The 27,369-nt window shown below is 40.6% G+C and overlaps 3 protein-coding genes across 4 annotated transcripts; 2 read left to right on the top strand and 1 right to left on the bottom strand.

The window, feature by feature from the left end:
• The first annotated feature begins 651 nt into the window (after positions 1–651).
• tmem184ba (transmembrane protein 184ba) lies at positions 652–15,115 on the top strand. Of its 2 annotated transcripts, XM_040135897.1 has the most exons (9): positions 652–989; positions 1,084–1,134; positions 3,061–3,294; positions 4,133–4,298; positions 9,351–9,441; positions 9,708–9,875; positions 10,213–10,382; positions 10,481–10,675; positions 11,941–15,115. In XM_040135897.1, the coding sequence occupies exons 3-9, from the start codon at positions 3,061–3,063 to the stop codon at positions 12,168–12,170; spliced, it is 1,254 nt and encodes a 417-aa protein (XP_039991831.1). In that variant the 5' UTR covers positions 652–989; positions 1,084–1,134; the 3' UTR covers positions 12,171–15,115. The 2 variants fall into 2 exon arrangements, with proteins under 2 accessions (XP_039991831.1, XP_039991832.1); XM_040135898.1 differs by lacking the exon at positions 1,084–1,134.
• A 1,520-nt stretch (positions 15,116–16,635) lies between these two features.
• On the bottom strand, positions 16,636–23,354 carry maff (v-maf avian musculoaponeurotic fibrosarcoma oncogene homolog F). Its single transcript, XM_040135985.1, has 3 exons — positions 23,275–23,354; positions 19,903–19,992; positions 16,636–19,649 (listed from the first exon to the last, which is right to left on the bottom strand). Exons 2-3 carry the CDS (start codon positions 19,933–19,935, stop codon positions 19,206–19,208), a joined length of 477 nt encoding a protein of 158 aa, XP_039991919.1. The 5' UTR covers positions 19,936–19,992; positions 23,275–23,354; the 3' UTR covers positions 16,636–19,205.
• Positions 23,355–24,472: 1,118 nt separating this feature from the next.
• tomm22 (translocase of outer mitochondrial membrane 22 homolog (yeast)) lies at positions 24,473–27,047 on the top strand. The gene is made up of 4 exons (XM_040134415.1): positions 24,473–24,789; positions 25,105–25,223; positions 25,511–25,628; positions 25,890–27,047. Exons 1-4 carry the CDS (start codon positions 24,700–24,702, stop codon positions 25,962–25,964), a joined length of 402 nt encoding a protein of 133 aa, XP_039990349.1. The 5' UTR covers positions 24,473–24,699; the 3' UTR covers positions 25,965–27,047.
• Positions 27,048–27,369: the final 322 nt, after the last annotated feature.

Here is a 27,369-nt window from a genome sequence, read left to right as displayed (position 1 = left end):
TAGTCTTTACATGTTCATAAATGAGTAATAATAATTTTAAGCAGTACTTTTACTTGCAATAGAGTATTTTTACACTAGGGTAGCGCTAATTTGAAGAACAATGTGAATCCTTCTTCTACCACAGTTTACTGGGGCGCCTACATGGCACCTTGCACTCATTAATGTTATTAGTTACACCTGTGCTTTTTCTGCTATGACAGGTACAAATGTCTGTTGGGGAAAATATGTACAGAGAGGCCTTGAAAGTCCTTGAAAAAAGGAAAAATAAAGCTTTACATGAAGTTACTTGTAGTGCTCAAAATTTTACAAAGGCCGATATGGCATAACAGAGGCACCACTAATTATAATGGTGGGTCTTTATTGCCCACACACTCTGAGTTCACAGTTAGGACAGGAAGTCCCAAAAAAATAATTAATCACTGAGTGTGTAAGAGCAGTGCTCATCTTCCTCTGAACATCTCCCACACAAACTCTGGCACATCACTTCTGCTGCTGCTGGACCAAGAATAGACCCGCGCATGCCCAGCGCTCATTGCACAAACCGCGCCCCCCTTCTGTGTTAGTCAGCGTGTGATTGGCTGAGCCGGCTCGTCCTCGCGGAGTGGGCGGGGTTAGTTTGATCTGCAGTTAATCCGATGGGGATTGGTTTGAAGTAAACGAAGGGAAGGAATGGGAGCGGAGAGGAATGACGGTGTACACTGTTTTAACTCGAGAAACACTGACTCTAAACAATGTTAACAGAGAGACAGGAGTATTAAAAGAATAGTATGGAAGTTGGTTAACATGAGAGACAAACTTTCGAGGTGAGTTTTTGTTTTTTTTCTTTGTGCGAGACGCAGAGGTTGACGGGCAGTCTACTGAACTGAAGGCTCAACATGGATGTCCGGGGAGCAACGGTGCGGCTCTGAAGAGGAATTAGGGCTGTTTCTGGGTTATTTCTGGTCGTGACGGGGCTGAGGAGGGTTTTAAAGCAGTAGCCTCTTTACCAGGTGAGTGTACTCTCCAAAACAGGTGACAAATACTTTGCCTTTACACAAACACCAGTGTAGCTGACTAATGAAAGTGTTTCTTTCTCAATTACAGGCTTACAAATCAAGTTCATCTGGGAATTGTTGCTCCTGACTATTAGCAAAAGTGAGTCTTTTGAAGCTTTGCTGTTTGAGCGTCACTTAAACATTATACAGACTCTTTAAATCTGATTTAACCGCAACGTTAATTTACAGCAATACAATAAAATCACTGTTGTAGAAGTATTGTCAAAGTAAAGGCAGAAGTGCCAAAACGTTTAAGTGGCTTTCTGCTCAATAAATCCCAGTGTTGCTGCTGCCGTTCTTGCTGTTGCTTCAGCCAGTATGATAATCCAGTCTCTCTGTCAACCATATCATTACTTATTGTGAATTATAAACACCCCCCTCTCTGCCCCCACTCACCCCCTCCCATCTGTTGCTTTGCTTTATTACTGACCCCCTGCCTCTCTGATATATTATTCCCGTGTGTGTGTGTGTGTGTGTGTGTGTGTGTGTGTGTGTGTGTGTGTGTGTGTGTGTGTGTGTGTGTGTTGGTGACCTTTTTTGCCTTTCAAATGAAACACACAGATGTCCCTTTGCTCCAACACAACATCATTTCAGTGTCACTGGTATTGTGTGTGTGTGTGTGTGTGTGTGTCTGTGTGTCTGTGTGTCTGCGTGGGGGGGGGGGCTGCTGATACCTTCACTTCTTCTTGTTGACACGTGGATCTGCTGATCCCTGGCAAACCAATACAAATGACCTGCAGGCTCTCTCTCACACACACACACACAGACACACACACACACACAAACTGCAAACACATAACTCCTCTCAGTCTCATATATAAATGTGTGACAGCAGCCTAATTCGCTTTAACGAACCACCAAATTCAATCACTTCACGTTAATTGGTCCTGTAAAGAAACTAAATGGTGGCTTTTGTGGGTGGGATATCATTATGTCATCCTGTCACTGTCTGCATTATTTGTTCTCTGTGCTATGTGACTTTCGGTTGCCGTGCTACTCTGGCCAAAGAGACATTTTAAGGTTTCGCTGTCTTTCTCAATCAGTAGCCATTTTTAGCGCTTATGCCCACTCTTTAATTATTGTGATCTCTGCTTGTTCTTTGCGTGGGCCCCCACGCCACCTCAACAACATCAAGGTCTCCGTCTCCCCCAAGCTCAGTCTAACATGACAACTGTCTGTCAGTGTGCACGAACAAATGCACCCTGAGAACATGACTGTGTCATCCTGGGGACACTGACAAGCTGCTGCTTCTGTAATGTGTCTGCTGGCCACTTCAAGTCCAGTCTGAAGATGACTGGACTTGAAGTGGTTCATGTCCATTACACATATGGCGTTAGATTGCAGAAAAACTTCAGTGATTGAAAACACTAGATTTAAGTGTTAGGTTTTATTGTCAGTCATGCAAATCAAGGAGCATTTTTATTTGTAGATCTTGCCATTTTCGCCCCAGGTTTTAACATTTAACTGTCATACAAGGAGGAATCGCTGAAGCTGCAAAATACCAGAATGCCTTGCAGCTAAATTATGTGTTGCTTTTTGTTAACTTGAAAGCACAGTATGCTGTCAACCTCACCTGCTCCACCTAAAACAACAGCAGAATAGTAGATGTTGGGGCATGTTAATGAGTTAATGGCATTCTGGGAGATGTAGGAACAAACAAAAATGGATTTTCTTTCCATATAGTTCAATACTAATGCTATTGTATAACTGTCACACACACATTCTAAATCCATAGTGAAATCTTGACCTGCAGTGTGTGGGTGTTTATCCTCTATCTGGCTTCCCATCTCAATTTACACCTTGCACTGAGTGTGTGATGTATATCCCAGGTTGATGATTACTAGTGGAAATGGATGTTCATACTTTATGGATTGTGTCACAGCCTTGTCACTGTTTGAAAAGAATTTAGGTGGTTACCATATGTACACATACACGCACTTTGGGCCACTTGGCTGATGTGTCATTTATTCAGTCCAACTGGTCCTATAAAAACGTGAAAATTTTGGACCCTCTGTGTCACTTCCAGATGTTGAGGCTGTGGAGGCGAGACGTGCCGCTCTCAGAGAGGCTGGGGGAAGACTCTCCTCTGGCTGCAGCGCCCAGCCCCCCGCCCACAGCGGCCCCAACTGGCCCTAACATTTCGTGGCTCCCTGAAGCCCCGCGGCTGAGCCCAGAACAGCCTATCTTTCTCATGACTCCTGCGGCACAGGCTGTGTCTGGCTTCTTTGTCTGGACCGCCCTCATTCTCACCTGTCACCAGGTAACGACTTCTAAACAGCATGGGGAGAGGGACGGGTAAAAATCCTCAGGTTTTTAATTCTACTTAAACTGAGTGATACGGTTTCATTTACTCAGCTGGAGACACAAATGATGATGTTTGACTGAGTAGCTTGGGTTTTCTGAAATAGGTGCTCGCAAAGGTGTCAACTGGATGTGGCAGGCAGGTGTGTATGTGTTGTTTAATGCACAGGCGACGTGATCCTGAAAACACACACGTCTGCTCAGGCCGAGAGAAGGGCAGGGGTTCCTTGGCAACATCCTTCAGCAGGTGTTTGTGATACTGAGCTTGAAAAAAAGAAAAACAAATAGTCTTTTACTCCTTCAAACATTCCAGTGAGGTTATGTCATGTAACGTATTAATTCTAAGGTCAGTCACATTGAGAGCAACGAGACATAAATAATGTAAAAATGTCGATACAAATGTATCTGTATCTAAATAGGGACAACCAGTTTCGTTTTAAAAAGGTCTTTTCCAGCCCAACTTGTAGACTCTCTGCTGTCTTATCTACCTACACAAGCGTTAAAGCCCTTTGATACAGACTTACTAGTCTACAACCATATTAAGACCAGGGAAGCAGCTTTTCTTTCTTATTCCACAAAGCTGTTGAATATGTTACTTTTAATCTAGCCTGCATCATAAACTTTACTTTATTCTGACATAGTCTTGATGTTTTGAACTTATATTTTCCACATTTTTTGGTTTGACGCTTTATGTATAAAAAGTATGACCATTCTGCTTTAAGAAGTCTCATTTTCAGTAGTATATAACATAAAATATAATCTGTCAATACTTAAGATGTCTCTTCTGTCTGTTTCAGATCTACATGCATCTACGTTTTTACAGCTCACCTAGGGAGCAGCGCCACATCGTGAGGATTCTCTTCATCGTTCCTATCTATGCCTTTGATTCTTGGCTCAGCCTGCTCTTCTTCACCAACGACCAGTACTACGTGTACTTTGATACCGTCAGGGACTGCTACGAGGGTAAGGACGTACTTTTGACATGTGACTCACAGTGATGATGTAGACAACTAGGGTGGGGTAAAATATCCAAGAAACTGCTTTGACAGTACAGTACACAGGAGCAGCTCTTGCCTAAAACGTGCTTGTAGTAGCTGTTTTGAGAGTCAATATGGTTACACCAAAAAAGCTAGAGCCACTCTAAATCATATAAAAATGGCACTGATACTGGCTGCCATGTTCAGTAGTTTTTATTCCCTCCCAGGTTGCGTCCGGGCTAAAACTCTGAAGTGGCATGAAACACTAGGATGTCTTGAAGAAACACACATTTAATGGCATTTGTTCCACCTCATTTTGGGAAACTTTTTCAGTTGAATTTCCGAAACACATTGTGATCAAATGAGATTGGAGATGAACAGCCTGTCCATCCATCCTTAACAAATTTTTCAACCCACATGGTAAATGTTTATTTCGAAAAATGTCCTCTCACCCTTATTACATTCGTGCCTTTTGAGTTTTCTGAATGCGTACAATTGATTTAAAGGTGTCCATATGTATTTGGAGAGGAGCTACTTTTCATTTCCAAATAGTTTTTTAGTTTTTGTCAGCTTATTTATCTCAGAAATTTGGTTTTGATATTACTTTGTGTTGAGTTAATGTGCCTGGAATCTAGAGGAAGGGTTATAAACATGAATCAGTGGTTTACTGCTCACAATAGCTTGACTCCTTTAGAATATGGACTTTGATCACATCCATGATCTGGCAGTTTTGCTGAGCAGATGGATGATGCAAACACAAAAAATCCTCCCTGATGCTTTGAATCACTGAATGTGCTTGAAATCTTGAATGGGCTGAAAGTAGTGAAAGGCAGCTGACTGCCTCCTTTCCTCATTCTCTGACGTTCAGGATAGAAATAATCAGCTCACTGTGACACATAGCTTGGGTGTCACTTCTTGTGTTGGCAAACTAATGAAGTCACATCCTTTCGGATATGGCGCTCTATGTATGGTTCTGCTTTTAGCAGGAAGTGTCATCAGTATTAATGGTCATCATATCAGACAGATATCCCTCAGACAGATGGCTTTCCTCCTACTTCTTTTTCTTCTCCTTCTCTCTTAGCATCATCCTTCCTCCCTTCTCTCTCTCTTTTTTTCACACGTCTACCCCTTTTTCACCTCTTGTCCTCTCCTCCTCGTCTTCCTGTTCCCTCCCCTTCCCACAATGCTGCTGAGCCCTGCCTAGATCTTTTCCTCAGCAAGGATGACCGACCTGTTGCATGGCAACTGCGCTCACAAATCTTCGTCATCAACTAGAATGGCTGCATCAGATAATGAGTTTCTTATTGTATGTAGGCCTACTGTATTACCGAGGCAACGAACAGTGCTGATGGGAGTCCTTGGGGAGAAGGGAAGGAGCATGGTGGTAAACAGCTGAGACACATAGAGCTCTACTCAGAACAGATCGACCGGTTCTTATCACTCGGCTCTGTACGCTAGCTTTTGTGTTTAAGTCAGACCTTTAACTGGTATGTATGGCATCTTATTACCTAAGTGTTGTCTGACAGGTGTCTGACGTCAGACAGGGGACCGGTGGCAAAGTTCTTGTGTGTGTGTGTGTGTGTGTGTGTGTGTGTGTGTGTGTGTGTGTGTGTGTGTGTGTGTGTGTGTGTTTGTTTTTGTGTGTGTGTGTTTGTTTTTGTGTGTGTGTGTTTGTTTTTGTGGGTGAGGTAAAGTCAGAGGAAGTGAAGGAAAATATAATAACTCAGCTGCAGACAGTTGACATAACAAGAATCGTTGCCATTAGTACAGCTGAGATCTGCTTTGAGCCATGCGTGATGACACAACACTGCAACACACTCAGCCTTCCACCCATCCACACACACACACACACACACACACACACCATGGTACATGCCCAAAATCAATCACACTTTCACACTTTCACAGTTAACTGATACACACCTGCCACACTCACATTATTTTACCTCACATGCACAGTCACAATACACATTCTCTTTGTGAGAGTGTGTGGGTGTGTGTGTGAACATGCAGGCACACACTGATAGAGGGGTAGGAAGTCCCTTGGGGGCTGACAGGATTAGACCGGTTGTGTTTTTTATGAGCTTCTTGGTCGTCACCAGCCCCTCACTGAAACAGCACAGAGGGAAGATAATCCAGTAGTCTGAGACTGGCAGGTGAAAATCAGTCACACGGGAAAGGTGTGCGTGCGTGCGGGTTTGGATCTTCTGTCCGTGTCAGAACCAGTTCTAAGATTTTTGGCTAGAAAGTGAAGATGCTGATGCTCTCAGAGATGATTCTTTATTTCTCCCGTGAGCTCTTAATCTCATCATAGTCTGCGTTTTCATTGACCACATGTAAATACACGCTGGGATTACTATACTTAGGACGACCTTTCTCTTGGCTATATTATTCACTGACTGAACTATAAACATTAAACTAAACTCTGTTACATACAATGGTAAACCCTAAAGCTGCAGGGTTGGGGTTCAGTAGCATTCTGCTGAATCTGAATCCATTTTCAATTTTATTTTTGTTTAGCTCTTAATAGATTTTAGCAACAAAATCCTAACCTAATATTTAAGATAAAAAACTCAAAGATTAATATCCAAAGAAGTAAAACTCAAGTTTTATCAGGTTATGTGTATTTAGCTAAATTTCTATCTGCATGTTTTGTGCATTGCTCCTTGCTAGTAGTGTAGCACAAAGGTCTGGGCTCTTTACACATGCAGCCTCAGTGGCTCCCTTCCCCTTTTAATGCATCTACTCTCGTGCCTGTACATATAACTAAATCAGCAAGTAGACACATGCTTCTGTGGTGGTTTTTAGGGTTGATGATGTGCTTAGGAAAATCTGCACAATCTGATATCACTGCATATTTCAGCCCCCTTTTCTCAACATACTGTAATTAGTGTGTGAATCTCTCACTATGTGGACATTATTCCCACTAAAGATTTTGAGGACTTCATTATACCATGGGCATAAGACAAAGGTGGGAAGCAATCTTACTTTGGTCCCTACACTGAGAAAGGATTACTGTATTACTTACTTATATACTTATTTCATAATAAGACAACCAAATAAGGCTTCATTGGAATCATATATTATTATTATTATTATAATTAAATTGAATTATATTCCAACATGTCCTGGTCCATGAAGGCAGCAGAATAAAACTTAAGACACTTAAGACACAACAGGTATGAAGATGTATGCCAAACCTAGGCCCCTTACATATCTTGTTGAGTTTTGAAGTGAAAAAAGTAAATACAACCTTTGTAGAAACAGACATTTAAAAACAAGCGTTTTTCAAATGTTTACGCATTGTTACTTTTTATTTCATGAACTTAAAAAACAGGGGAAAAAATTAAACACTCGTTGTGATGTGCAAAAGTTTGTGCACTAATTTAGTCAGGTTAGGTCAAGTTATTTACTATAGAGCACATTTAAAAACAACAAACGTTGACCAAAGTGCTTTACAGAGAGATTCAGTTATGGGATTATTTGATTGATGATTACAATAAAAAAAAAAAACACAGGAATGATCCTGAATGGTTACAAAACCAAAGCTGCCCTTGCCAAAGAAGGCATCCACCTGGTGACACCTGCCATTTAGTGTGTCCACCAATTGCCTTCTTTACATTCTTTTCAGGAGACTTGCATTGAGTTTTTCTTGTTATATTTTGCTTTATATTTGTCTTTTTATCTTTTTATACAGTTGATATGGGAAACATCTGTCTGCAGCTGCAGATTCAGGTGATAAATCTCTGTAGATAATTCTCACTGCGAGCAACCCCTTTCACATTGTCGCGTTGTTCTTACATTGTCATTTGATAGTCACTTGAAGTTATTATTTCGGCTGGTAAAAATGAATTTATGTAGGACGTTTTTGTTAAGTTGGCCAACTTTTGACAGATGAGAAAAGAAGATAATTTTGGACTCTGATCATCCTGATAATTTTAGATTATCATGAGTAAATAAATGTAAAATGAATCAAGTGATATTGTGTAAGCCATTTTTAGACTTTGGGGTCATGCCATAGTTCAGTTCTGAAACTGTGTGACCTTTTACAGTGAAATATTTAAGAAATTACACGTTGTCAAGCCTTACTGAGTGTGGTCAGCTGCTGTTTTTGGACTTCAGTCAGCACTGTCTGTTAGAACACAGCAGATGAACAACACATGATTCTGCAATATATTTACTTGCAGATGTCAAAACAAGTGTGAAAAAGGAAGTGATGTGTTTTGTGCTTGTGTGACTGATGGGGGTGGTCTGTAGGTGATTCATTCTGCTATAATGTTTTGTGGTTTTACAGTTAAAACCGTTTGCCCACATTTACTTCTCGTTGCAAAGTACACCTTTGATATTTTGTACATTAGAAATACTAAGAAACGCTTAAAACGGGCCACATAAAGTGTAAATGTATTTGTTGTGGAAAATAATTTCTATCACAATTTTCTAGATTATACCTTAAAGCAGCAGTACAGTGAACAGGCTCCAGTCTAACCATTTAGTCATGGAGGGAAAGGTTTTAGCCTTTGTTTCAGTGATAGAGAGAGAAACCTGAAACTGTCTTTTCTCGTATAGGCCTTTTTCATAGAAGACATTTTAACATGTCACAGTAGGAAAAGCAGAGGTGTAAATACAATTGGAATTCCATTTAGCTGCTTCAGTTTCAGGGTCCTGGTTAAAAAAAAAAAAATCAATAAATAGAAAATACATTTAAAAAAATAATCACAGAAAAAAAATACTGATTTAAACTTAAGTGATTAATATTTTCTCATGCATACTCCATTCCTTATTCATTGTTATAATAAAGTACCACAAAGTTCCAAACTCGTCTGGCATATACCCTCCGTCTCATGTCGGTTTCACTTAGATCAGATAAATATTCCTAAAGATCAGGTGAGAAGCTATTACAGTAGCATTTACTGCCAGACAAGCCAGATAGTACCCTTGCAAACATCTCGGTGGCCTGTGCTGGGCTACCATGGTTATTAGAAATAATGTCAGCTCAGAGATAATGAAAACTACCCTTTCTCTTCTTGTTTTTCCTCAGCGTTTGTCATTTACAACTTCCTGAGTCTGTGCTATGAGTACCTCGGAGGAGAGTGTGCCATCATGGCTGAGATCCGAGGGAAACCCATCGAGTAAGTCTCAGACTATTTCTCCAGCAGAAGGATTTGATTTTAAAAACCCTTATAAAAATACGTGTTTGTAGCCAAGCATGAAACAAGGGTGATTAGCAGATTTGTTTTTTTTTTTTTCCAAAAGAGTTATTTTGTATTTATTCCTTTTCCCTGCTGTATCCCACAAGTTTTGCTGCTAAAACACTGTTAATTCCTCACAGATATCAGAAATGACTCATGTTATTTTCATTGCTTCAGTTAGAATAAACCACGCTTTGTCCCATCAGGTCCAGCTGTATGTACGGTACGTGCTGTCTGAGGGGGAAGGCCTACTCCATCGGCTTCTTGCGGTTCTGTAAGCAGGCCACGCTGCAGTTCTGCGTTGTCAAGCCGCTCATGGCCGTCATCACTGTTATCCTGCAGGCCTACGGCAAATACAAGGATGGAGACTTCAAGTAAGTGCTGCAACCAGGGAGGCACCGAGGAGGTCTACCAACTGAACCTGGATTGAGTTTTAGGTTAACATACAGTATTGTAAATAGGTACCTACTTGCCACCCACTTTAGAGAAAAACAAAACAGTGGACGTGTGGATTATTCTTTAATTTTTAGATTAATTGAATGTCCCAGACTGATCATCACCTCCTCCCTTAATCATTTTAAGACTAATCTCTGATGGGAAATTTAGGCTTTAAGAATGACCTACAACAGTAGATAATCGGAACAAAACCACATTCAAATGACGTATAAACACCGCTAACATCGCTCTCTCTGACTTTTTCTCTTTCCACAGTGTGGCCAGTGGTTACTTGTATGTAACCATCATCTACAACATCTCAGTCAGCTTGTCTCTGTATGCCCTTTTCCTTTTCTACTTTGCCACGAGGGAGCTACTCAGCCCTTACAACCCCATGCTCAAGTTCTTCATGGTCAAATCGGTCATCTTCCTCTCCTTCTGGCAGGGTAGGGAAACTGGTATTAACATTGGAAAATTTGTCATATAGTGCTGTGAGAAACGTTTTATCATCACTAAGTACCATTTTATCATTTTTTTTGGTCAGGCATGTTGCTGGCCATCCTGGAGAAGTGTGGGGCCATCCCTCAGATTAACTCGTTGGAGGTTACTGTTGGAGAGGGCACGGTCGCTGCCGGTTACCAGAACTTTATCATTTGCATCGAGATGTTTTTTGCGGCGCTGGCTCTGCGACACGCGTTCACGTACAACGTCTACATGGACAAAAGTCTCGATTCACAAGGTGAGAAGAGGAAGAAGGAGGAAAGACCTTGCTGGTTGTTGCATGTGTACTTAAATATCTGTTTTCTTACCAAAATCTGAATCTAAAACATTTTAAAATAGCCTTTCACATACTGTTTTTTTTGTTTTGTTTGTTTGTTTGTTTTTTTTCTACACTTTTATTTCCATCTGTGTCAGTGTGGACTCATTTCCCTCCTTTTTTTAAAAACCAAAATCCACCTGCTCCTTCATATACTTCATATACTTTCTTTTTCTTTATTCTTTTCTTTTCCTTATATTTTCACCTAATACTTTTTGCACCTTCTCCCACAACGCTCACATTTTCTTGACACCAAAGGGGTCGTGTCCTTTCCTGTTTCTACACATGAATCTTCATTTCTCTCTTCTCTCTTTCTGCTGCACCATAAAGGACCTGTTCTTACATATGGAGAGTTTGGTAGGTTAAATACTAACGATGTTTACAACTTCTCGTCCGTGCTACTGTTTTTAGCTGGGTATGGCTTTCCAACGTGTAATAAGTTAGTTTCTATTAAGTTCCCTTTTTATCCAAGGTTTTGAATGTGATTTGGTTCTGTTCACCTGTAACTGTTGCTGTCTTTTCATTTTGTCTCTTTGTCTCCTATTCCTTTCCATCATTCCCACCCGGTTTTACTCTTTTTATTTTGTTCCTTCGAGTCCTGCATCAAATCTACATCATTGTGAACCCACTTTCCCTTTCCGTTCCCTCTCTTTAAATCACATCCTCTTTCCCTGTATAATTCCTCCTTTTCTCCTCATTTCTCTTTCACCCAATTCCCTCCTTTGTCTTGCTGTTGAACACCCTCTAAATCACCGATGCCCCATTCCTCTCTTCTCTCTGTTTTTGTCCCTTCTCTCTCTCCCAGCCTTTTCTCCCTCCACTAAATCACTCCTCTCTTCTTCTATTCTCTCCTCTCGTCTCATCCTCCATTCCTCATTCCCCCTTCTTTTTTCTTTCACACATTCTCTTCCTTCCTCCTCCCCCTTTCTTCCCCTCTCCGTTGGATTTCACCATAAATCCACCCTTCATTAATGTTTTTCCCTTTTTCTATTTTTTCTTTTAACCCTCTACTTCCCCATTTTCTTTCTTCTAAATCACTCCTATGCTTCTCCAACCCTTTATTTCTCTCTCCCAGCTATCATTTTCTACCCTTTCTCTCCCTCCCTTTAACCCTATTCACACTCTTTCCTTTTCTTTCACCTCCTTTCGTGACCCTCTAACTCTCTGGTCTTGTCTGCCTCCGGCAGGCCGCTGTGCCCCTATGAAGAGCATCTCCAGCAGCCTGAAGGAGACGATGAATCCGGGCGACATGGTCCAAGACGCCATCCACAACTTTTCGCCGGCCTACCAGCAGTACACCCAGCAGTCGACGCTGGAGCAGGGGGCGCCGCCGCCCGTCTCCCGCACCCACAGTGCCGTCAGTGCCCACGGCGACACAGAGAAGACCCTCCTGCTCAGCTCTGATGACGAATTCTAAAGCATAAAGCGACACAAACCGGCACTCGTGGTACCACAGCCGAATCTTATTCAGACTGATGTTTAATGGTGGTTGGTACTTAATCCTGCTGTGCAGCTGGTCCTCGTAAATGTGTGATTGATTAAAGAGTCGTGTGTTTGTTTTTCCAGTTAAGGAGACTGCTCATGAATGTGAGAACCATCCTGCGTAAACATTGCTGCACCCACATTTCTTAAGCGTCTTATTTGGTTAGGATGCTCTAAGCTGATTTTGTGTTAAAACCACTGGCCAGAAAATAAACAGGGTTGTGTCCGTTTTAGGAAAGTTTATGAGTCACACATGTACATACTGAATCATACTTGACTTAAGAACTAAAGTTTTCTGCCTTGGATAGAAGCTTAATTTTGCATTTTCAGTTCAGTCATTTCCTTTGCTCAGATGTGTGCTTTAGTAGCAATGTAATAATCCTAATGGATGTTCATTTTTAGTTTTTGAAGGCCCTGTTGTTTTCAGATGGTCATTGACTGTGTTTATGAAGGTTTCCCCAGTCCATGGAAATCCTAAAAAAGTTTAATTTGACCCCCCCCCAATGACTGGAAATGAAAATATATTTCAATATAACTTTTGATATTTTTGATCTTGAAAAGAATATTTAGATATTAATTTGCACAAAAAAAAAAGACAAATTAGTTGGTCTGCAATTATATTAATGTGCTTCAAACAAGCTGTTGTAAGTGAACCCTGGTGTGTTGTGGGACTTTAAGGGACCCCCTTCACCGCAGTGAGGGGATGGATTTAGAGGGAAACCAAGTCAGAAACATGAGTTGTATGGATCAATGGTGTTATCGATATTGGTGGAACAAATAAGAGCCAGGCAGAGCAGATTATAGATTATACAGTATATCTGCTCCAGTGGGCAACAAGAGCGAAGGGCAGCTGCAGCAGCAGAGCTGGATTACACTGGTGTAATTGGGGCGTTATCTGAATGGCCGGGATTAAAGCTCGAGCTGGCTCACTCGGGCCGTAGACATCTGTAGGTCACAATGTAGGTTAACAGGATTGAGGGGAAAACGGAGGAGGAATATACGTTATATAGACAATGACATACATACACCGACTTCTTGGCAAAAAAAATGTATTCTAATTTCAGTTCGACTTTAAATTTGGTTTTCATTTCAAGGTCAGGTTTCAAAAATCCACCCATCTCACAACCAGATGATCCTGAGTGGCTCCAAATATTTAAGAATGACTAAAATCCGTCCACATCAAGTGAAGTGTCTGCATTTGCCCTGACACAACCACTGCAGTGACTTTCCTTCAGCCAGTAAGGTTTCCGTATTTTAAGTTTTTTGCTTGAAAAGTCTCAAGTCTTCAGCTCAACTGCATTTTTTGCACATTATACAGTTTTTGTCCTGAGATAGGGTATATTTGATAGCTTGAGAAAAATCACAAACTGGATCTTATCACTCTAATATGGGAAAATAGATTCTGTGCACAACTTTTTCATCTTATGCATTTACAGTTTGTTAGACAGTTGATAATCACTCAGTTAAGAATAACAGGAGTGCGTAAACTTGACAGTGTTGCGTTTCTTTGACCTGGATGCTGTTCTCTTCCAGTCAGACTTTTTTTTTTAAAAGATTTGATTTGATTTCACCGCAGTCAGAGCGGGTTATTTTTTTACTCATAGTTGGAGTTCTTGAGTCATCTGATGAGTCACACCAAGTCTGCCGACGTGTTTACTGTAACTACTTTCACTGCGCTGCCGTAGCTCTGTGTGAACACCAGGGGGCCGTGTGAAGGCGTCAGGGACACGTTTGCCCTCTTATCTCCAGACAGGCGTTTATCACACACAATTTAAGCGTGGTGCACATGTAATGGAAAAAATGCTTTGTGTGAAGGCCAGGCACTTTAGTTTGTTTTTGTTTCTTTTTTTTTTTCCTTTCTTCTTTTGTCTGATCATCACTGTTGTGTGTCTGTGTTTTCGGCGGAAAATAGAAGCCAACCCAGGCCTCAGACAGTGGTCATGGGTCTTTTTTATTTCTGCCTCAGCTTGACATAATATTAGTTTTAAATAGGAGGGATGCCACGTCTGTGCACAGAAGCCGCAGCCTATTTTTAGACATTGCTCAGTGCTGTCTGGGTAATTATGTTGCTACATTTTGACATGGACTCAAAGTGAACTTTTTTTTTTTTTTTAAACCAACAAAACAAAGCAAGTGAGCCTGACATAAAAACCCAAGTCAGTTCAGCATCACTGTGTCGCTGACAGTTTTCTGTGTTTTCATTCTCATGTTGGAATCATGAATGTATATCCTAAATGTTTGAAAACCAGTGCCGATCTTTGGGGTTGAGGCGTGTAACCTAATAACTACAACCCTCTTGTATGTCTGTCAGTGTGCTTCTTGAAATTTGAAAAGGCATTTTCCTTTGCACTTTCTTATCAGGGTGGAAATGATGAAACCCAAACCCATGCAGGTTTTTTTGCGTCGCATTGCAGCTCCTACAGGCATGTTTCCTTGCCTGATATTACAATAATACACTATTTAAAAGCAAAGTAGACAGTGTGTCACTCTTCCTGCACTTTGAATGCCATAATTCACTTTTCAGCTAAGACGTTCTCATGCACTCTTCAGTCACTTTCTCTACATTTTTGTCATTTGGTGACTTGAGATGTTCTTATCAGATGGAAGTGAATATTGCTGAGAAAAATGCTTTTGTTGTAAATACAGTTTTAAGTGCTGTCTACAGGAAGAATAGTATTAATGTATGTTGAAATAGTCACAGAAGCTGTAAAGCACAGGAGAAACAAAGACCTAGTTTTGTATTTTAACCTCCGAACTGTCTTTTTTTTTCAATCTCAACCCGTTTAGGTTTCTGTTTCTTTGTATATTGTAAAGCTGCTCATGACGCTACAATTTCATGTCTAATGGATAAATATTGGAAGTAATAATAAATGATATTTAGTCTGGTATTTAAGTTAACCCCTTGTGTTTTATTTTTTATACAAATATTATGGTTCTGATTCCCATCATGTGAACACCCTAATAGAACCATTTAACCTGTTTTTAGCTAGTGTACCTGATTTCACACACAAAAAAAAAAAATATAACGTAGATACAGGTAGGGTAGCTTTCACATGTTATAGTTCTTCTCCATACACTGCCTTAAAGAGAGACTCCACCGATCTTACACATAAACATGTACTTGTCACGAGGAGTAACACTCAGCCTGTTAAAACAGTTGCATGATGTGGTCCTTCAAGTAAGACTTAACGTTAACGAAACGTGGGCAGAGGAGGTCTAAAGAAATGGTTGAGTTGCATTTTGGGAAATGTGAGATACAGTGTTTTTGGTGCTTAACTCATAATTTGGGGCTAATAGTCAGAGTATCTCGGCCTCTGCTGCATTGTTTTTAATGTTTCCGTTGCAGGTCCCCCAACTTTGCTAATTGAAGGCTTTCCACGATTTGCCTTTAAAGCCACAGTGAGGGAACAGTTTGATGTATCCTCAGTTGTCCGTTGTCCCTATGTTCCATTTCAAAAGGAACTAAGTGTACACTTCTTTTTTTTAACAACATTTAGATAGCTTTTTATATTTAAACTGGAGAATTAACATCTGTTAACATTAGTGGTATTTTTAGGACTTGTACTATATCTCAACAGTAAAACCACACTTCCCATAACCCCCTTGCTTCATGCCACAATAGGGTATGTTAATTTTGATGGCTTCATTATTTTCTTCATCCGCTACTACAAAAGAGTGTACTGGAGGATCGGTGCTGTATGTTGTGCCATAAACCAATATAACATCTAAATGCTGTCAAACTAAATAATAGCTGTCTGCAAAATAAGATGAGCTGGTAAACAAGGTGAAATGTTGCTGCAAAGTTTTTAGAGACCACTAATGTTAATATACTAGTGTCCCATTTAAGGTAACAGATTAAAACTGTTGTATTGAATTAAACATATTATTTTACACTCGTATGCCGGGCAAGTACTGAACAATGTAAAAACACCGCAAAACAAACAGCAGGCCGCAGCTGAAATAGCTCTGACTCTCAACGGAGTACATCAGGGATTTAGCAGAGGAGTTGAAGTAAACATGGGCACCCGAGTCAGCAAATGATGTTGCAGTCTATGCAAGTTGTAGATCGAGACAGTGACTTAGAATTTAGTTGCTAGGAATTTGTCCATGGAATTAGAGAAATTGGGCCTTTCTCGTAATTACATTCAACATGTTATCAACTCATGCGATAGTCTCACTGTACTTCATCCTTGGTCAAAAACAGCAGCTCACCATTTATACTTAAACCTTGAGTTTAATTTCTGATCTGGAGTGATAACTTGTGCAACACATCCTGTAGATCCACTTCCTTTCTGTACCACGTGCAAATACTCCCCAAATCTGGCTGATAATCACAAAACGCACCATTTTATGTACAATATGTACAACATTTATTATAATTAATATTTAAAATAGACAATGTACTTAAATTTTCACAATAGAAAAAATACAAGTAATAAATACAAAGACCGTTTTTGTTTTGCAAGTATTACAAAACATCCAGCACAATTTGACAGGTGTGAGACGTTAAAATATTGAGAATAAATGCTTTGCCACGCTGATATTCATATAGCTAAATATATGCCTCATATCTTAAGGAGTTATTTGTCAACACAGTCTAATGTGTTACAATGCCTGCTTATAAATGATATTGCTAGCACTATTCAGTGGCCTAGACTCCATGAAATCCAGGCCTGTTTGAGCACGTCTTGACTGAAACAGGCCTACGACCGATGGAGGTTTTCAAGTGAATAAAACACCACCTCTCTCCACCTTCTTTCCCGGTCCGCCCTTGCCTACTTTCTTTCTCCATCATCCGACAGCTCCTCAACTTTCTCGTCTCCTCCTCATCTCCATCTTCCTCTCCACACTTTTTTCCACTCATCTGTTTTCCTTTAACATCCTGTGTTTTTTGCCCAGCCTGACAATTCAGAAGTGACCTTAATTTTTCACACAAATACCATACAAACCATCATAGAAAAATAATATCCCTCCAAGAATCCACAATGACGAGCCAGTACAAACATGGAAAAACACAGACAAAAAAAAAAAAAAAAAAAAAAATCATCATACAGCAATATGGCCATTGGCTTTGAGCATATTTCTACATAGCTAATAATTAACATTTTTGTAAAGTAATCATCATTGCCACACAACACAATAATTGGACATGAGAATATCCCCAGACTAGTCATAAGTAAGTACTTCTGAAAACAGACAGAACATCACAGCACTCGTTAGCTTGTCTTTTCATAATATCTACCTTTAAATACAAATAAAATATAGAATATATCTCTGATAAATGTCACTCAACATTTTTGTCTCTCAACAGCACATACAAACATTACAAATAAGAACACAAAACGGGAATGTATGCAGAGGATTTGCATCGATTTGAGCGCAATTCCTACCAGACGCCACTCTGCTTTGACACGTTTTTAGCAAAAAGACCAACACCTGTTGTTGGGAGTCCAACCAGATATGTAAAACGGAAGCCGCAGCAGATTGTAGCAAAGTTACTGCACAGTAGGAATTGTGAAATGAGTAATGTGGGATTATAGTTCAGGAAGTAGTTGAAAAGAAAAGTAATCATAAAGAAAAAAGGAAATGTGCCGTCATGAACATGCAAGAAGGAGCGATTACAGTCCGCTTTGAAACCTTTTCCCTCTTAGGTTTGCATTCTCGTAACTCCTAAATACACTGAAGGCACTGCAATAATGTGGGAAATGTGTACAAAACTACTTTTTTCCTAAAATGGAGGTGTAGAGCAGATAGCTAGCGGTGATTTGTTAATCCCAAAACTAAGAAATTTCACTGAAGGAAGTTTGAAAGAATTCATAATTTATGAACACAGTGCTTCTCAACCTTTTTTCTGGACTATGTGACAGCTTTTGCTTCCAAAATCCTCATGACCCAAGCAGTTAGAGAACGGTCAAGTGACTGAGTGTGGTATAGTGCTGTATTTTATTTTCATGAGAATGAAGGAAGCTCCGGATTTGTTATATAGAAGTAATCCTTTTCAAACTATTAAAGTAAGACCCAAAAAACGTCAATATATTAGTTTGGGAAATCTCCCAGGGCCCCCGCCGGGATTTCAAGTGACACCAAGGTTGAAAAACTCTGCATTAATGACTAAGTGATTCATACTCTGGGACACTTTCTTGCCTGATAGCAGAAACACATGATCCTGGTCTGGTATGAGAAAAAAAGCTAACAACTTCAGACTACAACTGTACCAGGAATGCAGGCTTGGTCGAGCTGGAGGAAGCAGCACATACACACTGTACATCCACTCCATCCTGGCATTTTGCTGTTGGTCAGGTGCCATAACCTGAAGCGGGGAGAAGCCCTGGTCTTTCGGCAGCACAATCAGAGAACACCGGCTGGATTCGTCGAACAGTGGAGATGTGCAGTAACTCTGGTTGGGTTGTTCTGGCTTCAGTCAGAGTCCAGTTAGTCAATGTCTACACCCTGTGTGGATCGGGGAATGAGTGTGAGGATTTTGTGCATGTGTGTGTGTGTGTGTGCGTGTGTGTGCGCATCAGTGCTCAACGCCTCGTTCACACTACACCTGCTGCATTGTTCTGAACATGAGAGTTTCTAAACAAACACACTTTAGCAAATTTCAGTCAACTAAGCTGCAGTGTTATAAAAATAGCATTATAGTAGAGGACACCTCCACAAGTCCTAGATGACTTTTCCACTGTTCCCGACCTTTACTTTGGAAAACTAAGCATAGCTATCGTCTGTACGGTGACGTTACACACCTCTCTGTCAGCACTGTATCACGCAGGACCAAATGACTCTTGAATATCATAACGTGAACGAGGAATGATGCAAACAAGCATTTAGTATTTTCCTACTAATATTGTCTTCCTGTTCTCCGGCATGTGTGTGTATAGTATATGTATGCCTGCAGGTGTGTGTGAATTTGTGTGTTTGCATTGCAAATTGTGCGTCCCTCCCCCAAGTCTGGTTCCAGGAGCTCCTTCTAGGAAGGCTCCTGTTCTCTCTGTGGCTGAGGCTGTGGTGGACTCTTGACGATGGTGATGACAGAGGCGGTGTTGAGGCGCGGGGCTGTAGCTAGCAGGTTGCCCCCTCCGGCTTCCAGGCCCCTGGCGAACCTCTGGAGAGCGGCCAGGCGTGCGCCGAGTCCCTCCAGCTCTTTCCTCATGCCGGCGTTCTCAGCCCCGAGCCTCTCTACCTCCCTCTGGAGCTCCATTTTCTGCTGTTCCAGGGCCTCACGCTGAGAGACCCGTTTGACCCGGCAGCTGGCGGCATAGCCCCGGTTCTTCAAGGTGCGACGGCGCTGCTTCAACTTCTGGATCTCCTCGCGGGAAAGGCCGCGCAGGTGGAGGTTCAACTCCCGGACCGAGAGAGACATGAGCTCACTGTCCGACAGGAAGGGCACGTTCTCGCCACATTCCTGCTTCACCTGGTGGGAAGAGAGAAGGAGGACGTAAGAAGAGAGGAGATGCATTTGGATAAAGTGTTGGAAAAAAAGATGGACAGAAGGAGAGCAAAAGACATCGACAATTGACATTAGAAGAACAACTGAACTTGGTAGGAGAGTAAAACCTCTTTTGGACATGGCCTTTTTCCCTCCTTTAAAAATAGCCAGAGGCTATAAACATGACTCATTCTTCTTGAAATAATAAAACTGAGTTTTATTTCTGGCTGCATGTTACCTTCAGGGCTTTGCTGTTTCTTTCTGTTGTCATGATCCAACTGTCTTCAGTTTTCCCCCCCAAGCACCAATCAACACAGACACAGGCACTCTGGAAGAATAGAAACAGGACACACAGAAAAAAGGTATGTTATCACATGTGACTGAGGAAATCATGCTGTTTTGGTCCATATCTGGCCTGACATTTACCATCCGCTCACAAGACAGCCAGTCATGCACGATTAATAAAAGGAGAACCCACAGATCGTTCATGCTTCTCCAAATGTGCTCTCTCATTAAACTCTGTGGCTTGATACGAAAGGAAGAGGAGGTTTTGAAAGCAACATGCCTTTTTGTGTTAGCTGGAATAGAGAGGAGGAAGTTATCATGTGTCTGCCCTTTGGTTGCACAAAGCAGGTGTCCTAACCAATCCCCTCAACACTTCCTCTTGTCAACACAACACCAACGGTTTAAAGCTTTTATTGTGAAAAAGTCTAACTAAAGGGTAGGCAGCTCTTTGTGCGGGATATCTTTCTCTATGTTAAACTTTAAAAATGAGTCTATAAATTTCAATGTTTTAAAGTGATGTGCTTTCAAAGAAAAGTAGAATACAATTATATAATAATGGGCTCAACATATAAAACAAATGTTAAAATTATAATTATTATTGAAACCTAAAGCGAACCAAAATCAGATATTTGTTAAATGTACTTGGGATATAATAACAAGAAAACTGAAGGTAAACATGAATTGCTGCTAATTTCTGACATCATATTAAAAGCTGGGAACTAAAACACTGAAGTTTGCACACCCTTAAACTGCCTCTTCCAGTAACAAGCTGAAATAGCAGCAGTGAGGGGGGTTGTTTAAGTCTGTACCACCACCACCACCACTACTGTATTTGGAAATTTTCTCCCATTCTTCTAACTGAACATTTCACGCAGACTACATGGGAACTTCCTGCACTCCTCTTTAACGTCAGCTCACAAATGTTGTTGTGTGGGATTAAAGTCCAACCTCTATGTGGTCCAACTTGAACAGTTTTTTTTCCCCTATAGTCACTTCTTGGTTAATTTGGCTATGGGCTTCAGATCACTGTCATGTTGATAAAACAACTCTACACTTCGACCTAAGGCTGTTTTTGCTTATTCCTCTCACGTCCAGAACAGATTACACGGCATAGGAAAAGCCCCACAGTTGTTGTGAAACTACTTTGTGTTAGATAAAACATTAAGACATTAAGATTTTATTAAGACCAACAAGTTCAACCTTGACTTCAAACCATAGGGTGTTTTCCCACATAGCTTTTGGAGAGTGAATGTATTAGCTTTCGCATTTACTGCAACATTGGATTCTTTTTTGGAGTGAGTGGGATTTCATTTTGTCACAGTAGAGCCCAGAACAGTAGTAAGAAAAAAAACAGTGTAAAAAAAAAAAAAAAAATTAAAAACGTTAACAAGCAAAATTGAATGATACCACAAATGCTTGGAATGGCAAAGTACAGCCCTGTAGTTGCTGTTGGGCTTTTGGCAGCCTCTCTGACGAGCTATCTCTTCGCACAGTCTTCTTTTATTTTGAGAGAGAGAATAATCTAGACAAGGTCATGCTGCAGCTTAATTTCACCACTTCTTGATTACAGTCTTTGCTACGTTCCAGGGTATATTTATGATCTTTGACATCTTTTTTTTGGCCTCTTAACGCCTGTAAATCTTTCAACAATAGAACTTTGAAGATGGGCCGTGCTGTTTGTTTTCAAAGCAATATATGAGAGAAACCTGTGGGGAAATCTGTTGTTGTTGTCATCTTAGAACTAAAGACATCTTTGAGTTAAGCTAATTCATGTGAATTATTTTTTAAAATTACAAGTTAAGGTAAGTTTGATTTTTGCTTGCTTTTGAATGCGATATACTGAATTGTAACACATTTACGACCCCCGATTATAAAAAGTTATTACCCTTCTAGAATTTAGGTATTTTCATTTTCGATTTTTTGCTCTTTTGTTTTTTGTTGACTTGCTATAATGAAAGTCTGATTTAATGACCTTTTGTTTATGACTTCAAAACCGTAAAATCTAAAAGATATGAAAGCATGTGTAGACACAGTAACCTACATTACCAGGCGAGGTAAAGACAAGATTTGATTTGTTCTAATGAATCTGGCAATGCTTCAGAAAACAAACTGCACTCCGAAGAAGTGAACCATGCAGACCAGAGGAGGAACCATATAAACAAAAGGGAGTTATTTCAGTTACAAAGTCACATTTCCTCTGAAGTTTCTTTTCTTTTTGGGGAGGGGGGGCACTCAAGTTCAGTTAAAAATACAAACCCCTATTAATCCCCAACTTAACTCTATAACAGTAAAATGAGCATTAACTATACATTAGGTCTACAACATGTGTACAATAGGTGTTGATATATATATATATATAAATATAAAAGGTATATAAAAACACTTGTTATAATGGCCTGTAGTTCGCCTACAATAAACTCCATTTCCCGAAATGCGTGGGAAGTGGAGGTTGCAGCAACTCTGGTTGTCCAACCAGGCGGCGGACTCTGGCTGTAACCGATGAGACCGCCGTTTCGTAAAGTCAGGGTGATTCAGCAATAAACCGTTTGCTCAGCTCCGCTAAGACCGCCAGTCGGTCCAAACCCCTGGAAAACCAGATGTGACCACATCTTTCTGTTTTTGTCCAAGCAGCACAGGATATCCACGTTTGTACTTTACTATAAATATCACTTTAGAAGACATAGTACTTTGAAGTAACGCTACCAAAGTGGAACGCAACAAGTGACCGCGGCACTGCCAAATGCAAGCTACAACTAACATGGTTTATGAAGGTTAACAGCCAGATATCAATTCTATTTAATCTTAAAAAACTAAATAACAAATACCTAAAGATACCACTCCTGGAAACTTTATTTATTCATCCAACTACATCCAGAATCCACCCTTGTCCTTATAGGGAGAGGAGCTGGCCAGCCTGGGGTAAAGGCGCTCCTGCTATAGTAAACAGCCATCACGAGTGCCCTCGACTTCCATTTTAGTAGGACTTTAAATAAGCAATTTAAATTGTTTTAAAGCATACAGTTCATTAAGGAAGTGATAACCCCCTCTGGCTGTCAAATGCTACGGATATAGATGCTTAAATATGAAGAGCGGGGCCAAATTATCCGCATCATCTTATACATGCTAGTAATGTTAACTGTTAGCACTTAGCATCGACGGTTTCTGGCGAGCTAAAGGAGATTAAAGCAAACAGCTGCCTGCTCACTTGTCCTTGGTTGGTTGACAAGTCAGCGGCGGATAACAGTCCTCTAGTGTTTGACTGTTACGAATGAACTCCAGCTAAATATTTTTAACGTTAATATTTTTGAAAAAATATCTAATTTACCTGCTGGGTCGAAGCGACTCTGGCGACAAAATGTCAGTCCGCCTTTTCCCGGAATTACTCCGCTGCTCTCTGAGGTTGGATTCTTTCATTCATAAAAAACACAAGCGACAATGACGTAAGGGCCTAAAGAATGAGGGCGGAGCTAACCCCGCCCCCGCGGCGTACTCCGGGAGGATGTAAACAAGGAATCCCTGCATCCTAGAATTTTTCCATGACCAGCCCCCTTTCGCTCCAAGCAACAACAACTTCCCTGGAAAAAGATACAACACTGGGAGAGGTTTTGGAGTTACCGTTTACAGACACTATTTAATCCTTCTGAGTCATGTAATGGTTAAGTTGGAAGAGCCAGTAGAGTCCAACAATAACAACAAGTAACTAAAGCTAAAACTTTCACACCCCACACAAACATGCAGACACACACATAGTTTACAGTACTATCATATATACTAAAAAGTAAATTTATGGCAGAGTCTATTTCAGAGCTGTACCAGAGACACGAATGAAGAGGCTGTCCATTATGTGTCTCTCTTTCGCAGAAAATAAGAAGTGCCGGTGATTACTTTATGGTATCTAGTTACATGTTATATACACTGTATATAGCAGCATAAGCATGGATGAATGAAAATCCATGGGGGAAAGCATGCATAAAAAGTCTCAAAGCTTTCACTTTGAACTATACTTAAGAGGAACGCCGAGCAATGGTTTGTTAAGGGCCCCGGGCGGCTGGTAGACTAAGTGGAGTTCACATTGACCCACAGGTGAAAATGTGAATGTTTTTGTAGCGTTATATTTCTTGGCCGTCAACCAGCTCAATTTGGTGACAAAGCAGTGGGAAATTTTGTTAAGTCAAGCACTCAAAAATAGAATATATGACTATATAGCTGAAAGGTACACTACACTATGTTTTTGTGCTTCATTACTTCATATTTTACTAACAATGTAATAGTCTTCCAATGATTTATTAACGTACTAGCAATGTTTTGGTTCTCTACCAATCCTTCATAAGTGTTATGGCTATGTATAAGTGATCTAATGACTACTAGGGAGGCCACGGACTCAATGCTAGGTAAAACGTACATACATAACACTAGTATTTTTAGTCAGTTACATTAAGTGACATGAATTTTTTTGACACCACAGGCTGCTACTAGACAGTCCCTACGACAGGGGGCGCAGTTTATTTTTGGTGAAGTACAAACTGACCCCTGCCCTCCTCCCGTCATCCGACCCAGACAAGCCTCACGTTTTCTGACTGTGACCTCAGACTGTAGTCGGACCGATGCACTCCCCTTAGCATTAACTTCACTGAAAGCCGTTGGGAACTAATCGGAAATACACTAAACCAACGTTCGCATTTTCTAGCGACTAGTTCGCCGCGCACGCAGTTCATCCATCCCGACAGAGAGGGGCGAACTAGCAGGAGACATGGCCACAATCGAGGAGCTTTCCCCCGCTGCGGGCCCTGTGTCAACCCGGCCTCCCGAGGACGAGATTGACGACGATGAAGATGAAGATGTAAGTATCTACTCATTCAGAAGTACTTCGCAAATGTCAGTGAGAATTAAATCAAGCCAAGAGTCGCACTGTCTTGTGTCCAGTTTGTCCTTTTCTTAGCTATACAAGGCTAGCTAACATGACTGCACCAAAGCTAATTAGCTAGCTACCTGAGGTGTCTGTACTGGCTTATGCAAACCCTGTCTGAGAACGTGGTCTGTTGCAAGCAAACAAAATTGTTAAGCATATTTAAGTATTATTTCATGCAACTAGCAACCTACTTAGTCTTTTTGTACTAAAGTTTCCTGTCTGTTGATTGTATTTGTCTCCCTTTAGCTGGATGAGACAGTGATGGAGAGGCTGTGGGGCCTGACAGAGATGTTTCCTGACACAGTTCGCACAGCTGCTGAGGTGTCTGCACAGTGCTCCGTCTCACTGGTCAAGAAGTTTTACAGGTATGTCTCTCAAGCGTCTTCCTCCTACCTTATCAATACATGAATATGTGTAGGCTTTCAGGGTAGCTCAGGTGATCAAGAGATGAACTGCAAATTCTTAGATTTGATCTCAGTAACAGTCATTGGTCCTGTCTGGTGTCTTATTTACTCAATGGTCACACATTGCTATTTTTTTTTTTTACTTCTATAGTGGTAACCTAACTGTGAAATGGGATTTTCTGTGTCCAAGCCAGGAAGTGACACATCTTATCAAAGCTGAAGCTAATGAGGTGGTTAACTTGTTTCAGTTTTTCCCGCTCTGCGCTCTGGGTGGGTACTACCTCCTTCATGATCCTGGTGCTGCCTGTGGTGTTTGAGACAGAAAGACTACAGCTGGAGCAGCAGCAGTTACAGCAGCAGAGACAGGTGAGTAGTTATGTGCATTTCTGTAAAGCAACAGCTGAGAGAAACAATAAAGGCAATCCAGGTGAACTGTGATGTATTCATTAATAGTTTGATCGCACTCATATTTGTTTAATGGAACAACCACAACACCAAAAGATTTACAGGTGTGAGGAAGCAAGTGCTGACATGGGCTGAGGAGTGAATGTAATATGAACAGAAGTTGTAAATTAAAATGAAAAATGAACTGCACATGACAAGTCAACAACCTCCTTTCTCTTCTAGATCCTGTTGGGGCCCAACACTGGAATGTCTGGTGGGATACCGGGCATGATGCCTCCTGCACCTGGCAAGATGTGAGGGACAGGAAGGGCCAACATGAGCCTGAACTCTGCTGCTAGCGATACAGCAGGGTCGCCTATAAGGAGAGACAGAGAGAACATGGAGATGAGCAAAGAACTGCAGTGAATTTTTTTTTTTTTTTTTTTAAAGGCTGTATATGAGTGGCGCAACATTAGTTTCACTCCAAATATCGGGTTGGCTAATGCGATCGGAGGAGGAGGAGGATGTGAAGCGTATCTAACATTTCTCTCTCACTGTCTCTCCTTACTCCAACATCATGCAGAGACTGATTTCCAGGAGCACTGCTTCTGTTTTCTTTTTTAAAATAAACATTTATATCAGCATAAATAATGTGTTCTGTAGAAGAAAGCAGGTACAGGTGGGTAAGATGAAAGAAGAAAATCTGGAGGTTACCAATTGTGTGTCTTGGTGTTTGCAGTCCGAAGAATGTTAATGGACTTTTGTTCGTAATTCTGTCCATTGTCATTTGGTTGCTGGTTCCACTTGTATGTGGAGAATTATGTTTAATAAAATATCCGACAACGGTGACAGGTGCAGTATACTTTAGACAATATTAATTGATAGGAATGTGATCTACAAAATGATCTTTTGAAGTTCTACACGCTAAATGACATTCTTTTCTATGTGGTGCATTCAGACTGTACATTTGTCTCAACTCACCATTGTACTTTGTATGTATGTCAAAGTTCAATGTCTCTCACTATAAAACTAGTCAGTTATTGGTTTTATTATATTTCTCTGGATTGTACAATGCAACAAGACCAGATTTCATGCTGTTCAATTATTCAAAGATGGCTGTATCCTTTTCCATCTATAGTATGTGAAATACAAAATTATTTTCCCATGTAATACAGGCAACCTGTCATTAGTGTTTGGATAAATGTGGTCGTGGTGGTTGATAAAGGTTAAAGGCCTAATGTCTCTATATTAACCTGAGATAGAAAGGAATGTTATGTTCTTTTCTCTGTTGCCATCCATGTGACAATTTTCAATCTGTTACCTCTGTTCAGTAAGCAAACACATGTGTCTGTTCTGTGTTCAACATGACTATGGTAATTAAAACACCAAATCAAATGGAAAGCCCTTTGTCTTCTCTCAGCATGTTGGTTGTGTATTGGCTTAAATATTAAGTTATTCAATGCTCATAAAGCATTAAGTAACAATTTTTGAATGAAAGACCTGACCAAATGATTGCATTTTGAAAGATATGGACAAGTAAGCAATCACATTTTAAAATGTTTTATAATAATTAAAAAATTGTAGGGGAGTGTGTTTTTTTTCGGAGAATATAACAATTTTTAGACATAGCAAATATGTTTTATTCTGTTGTCTCAAAATAGCTGTTAGGCTCAACTGCCCTGTACACCTTTTGCACGGCAGACATTTTTGACTTATAATAGCA

Source organism: Xiphias gladius, chromosome 9, assembly GCF_016859285.1.
Source record: "Xiphias gladius isolate SHS-SW01 ecotype Sanya breed wild chromosome 9, ASM1685928v1, whole genome shotgun sequence".
NCBI lineage: Eukaryota > Metazoa > Chordata > Actinopteri > Istiophoriformes > Xiphiidae > Xiphias > Xiphias gladius.
The sequence above is the reverse complement of the archived record's forward strand: the minus strand, read 5'-3'. Positions and strand labels throughout refer to the sequence as shown.

Bases quoted from the DNA above. Each gene is read 5' to 3' on its own strand.
- tmem184ba (XM_040135898.1), top strand. From the start codon at position 3,061: ATGTTGAGGCTGTGGAGGCGAGACGTGCCGCTCTCAGAGAGGCTGGGG. The intron at 9,876-10,212 runs GTAAGTGCTGCA...CTCTTTCCACAG, and splicing joins TACAAGGATGGAGACTTCAA to TGTGGCCAGTGGTTACTTGT. The intron at 10,676-11,940 runs GTGAGAAGAGGA...TGCCTCCGGCAG, and splicing joins CAAAAGTCTCGATTCACAAG to GCCGCTGTGCCCCTATGAAG.
- maff (XM_040135985.1), bottom strand. From the start codon at position 19,935: ATGACAACAGAAAGAAACAGCAAAGCCCTGAAG. The intron at 19,650-19,902 runs GTAACATGCAGC...TCTTCCCACCAG, and splicing joins GAAACAGCAAAGCCCTGAAG to GTGAAGCAGGAATGTGGCGA.
- tomm22 (XM_040134415.1), top strand. From the start codon at position 24,700: ATGGCCACAATCGAGGAGCTTTCCCCCGCTGCGGGCCCTGTGTCAACC. The intron at 25,224-25,510 runs GTATGTCTCTCA...AACTTGTTTCAG, and splicing joins CTGGTCAAGAAGTTTTACAG to TTTTTCCCGCTCTGCGCTCT. The intron at 25,629-25,889 runs GTGAGTAGTTAT...TTTCTCTTCTAG, and splicing joins AGTTACAGCAGCAGAGACAG to ATCCTGTTGGGGCCCAACAC.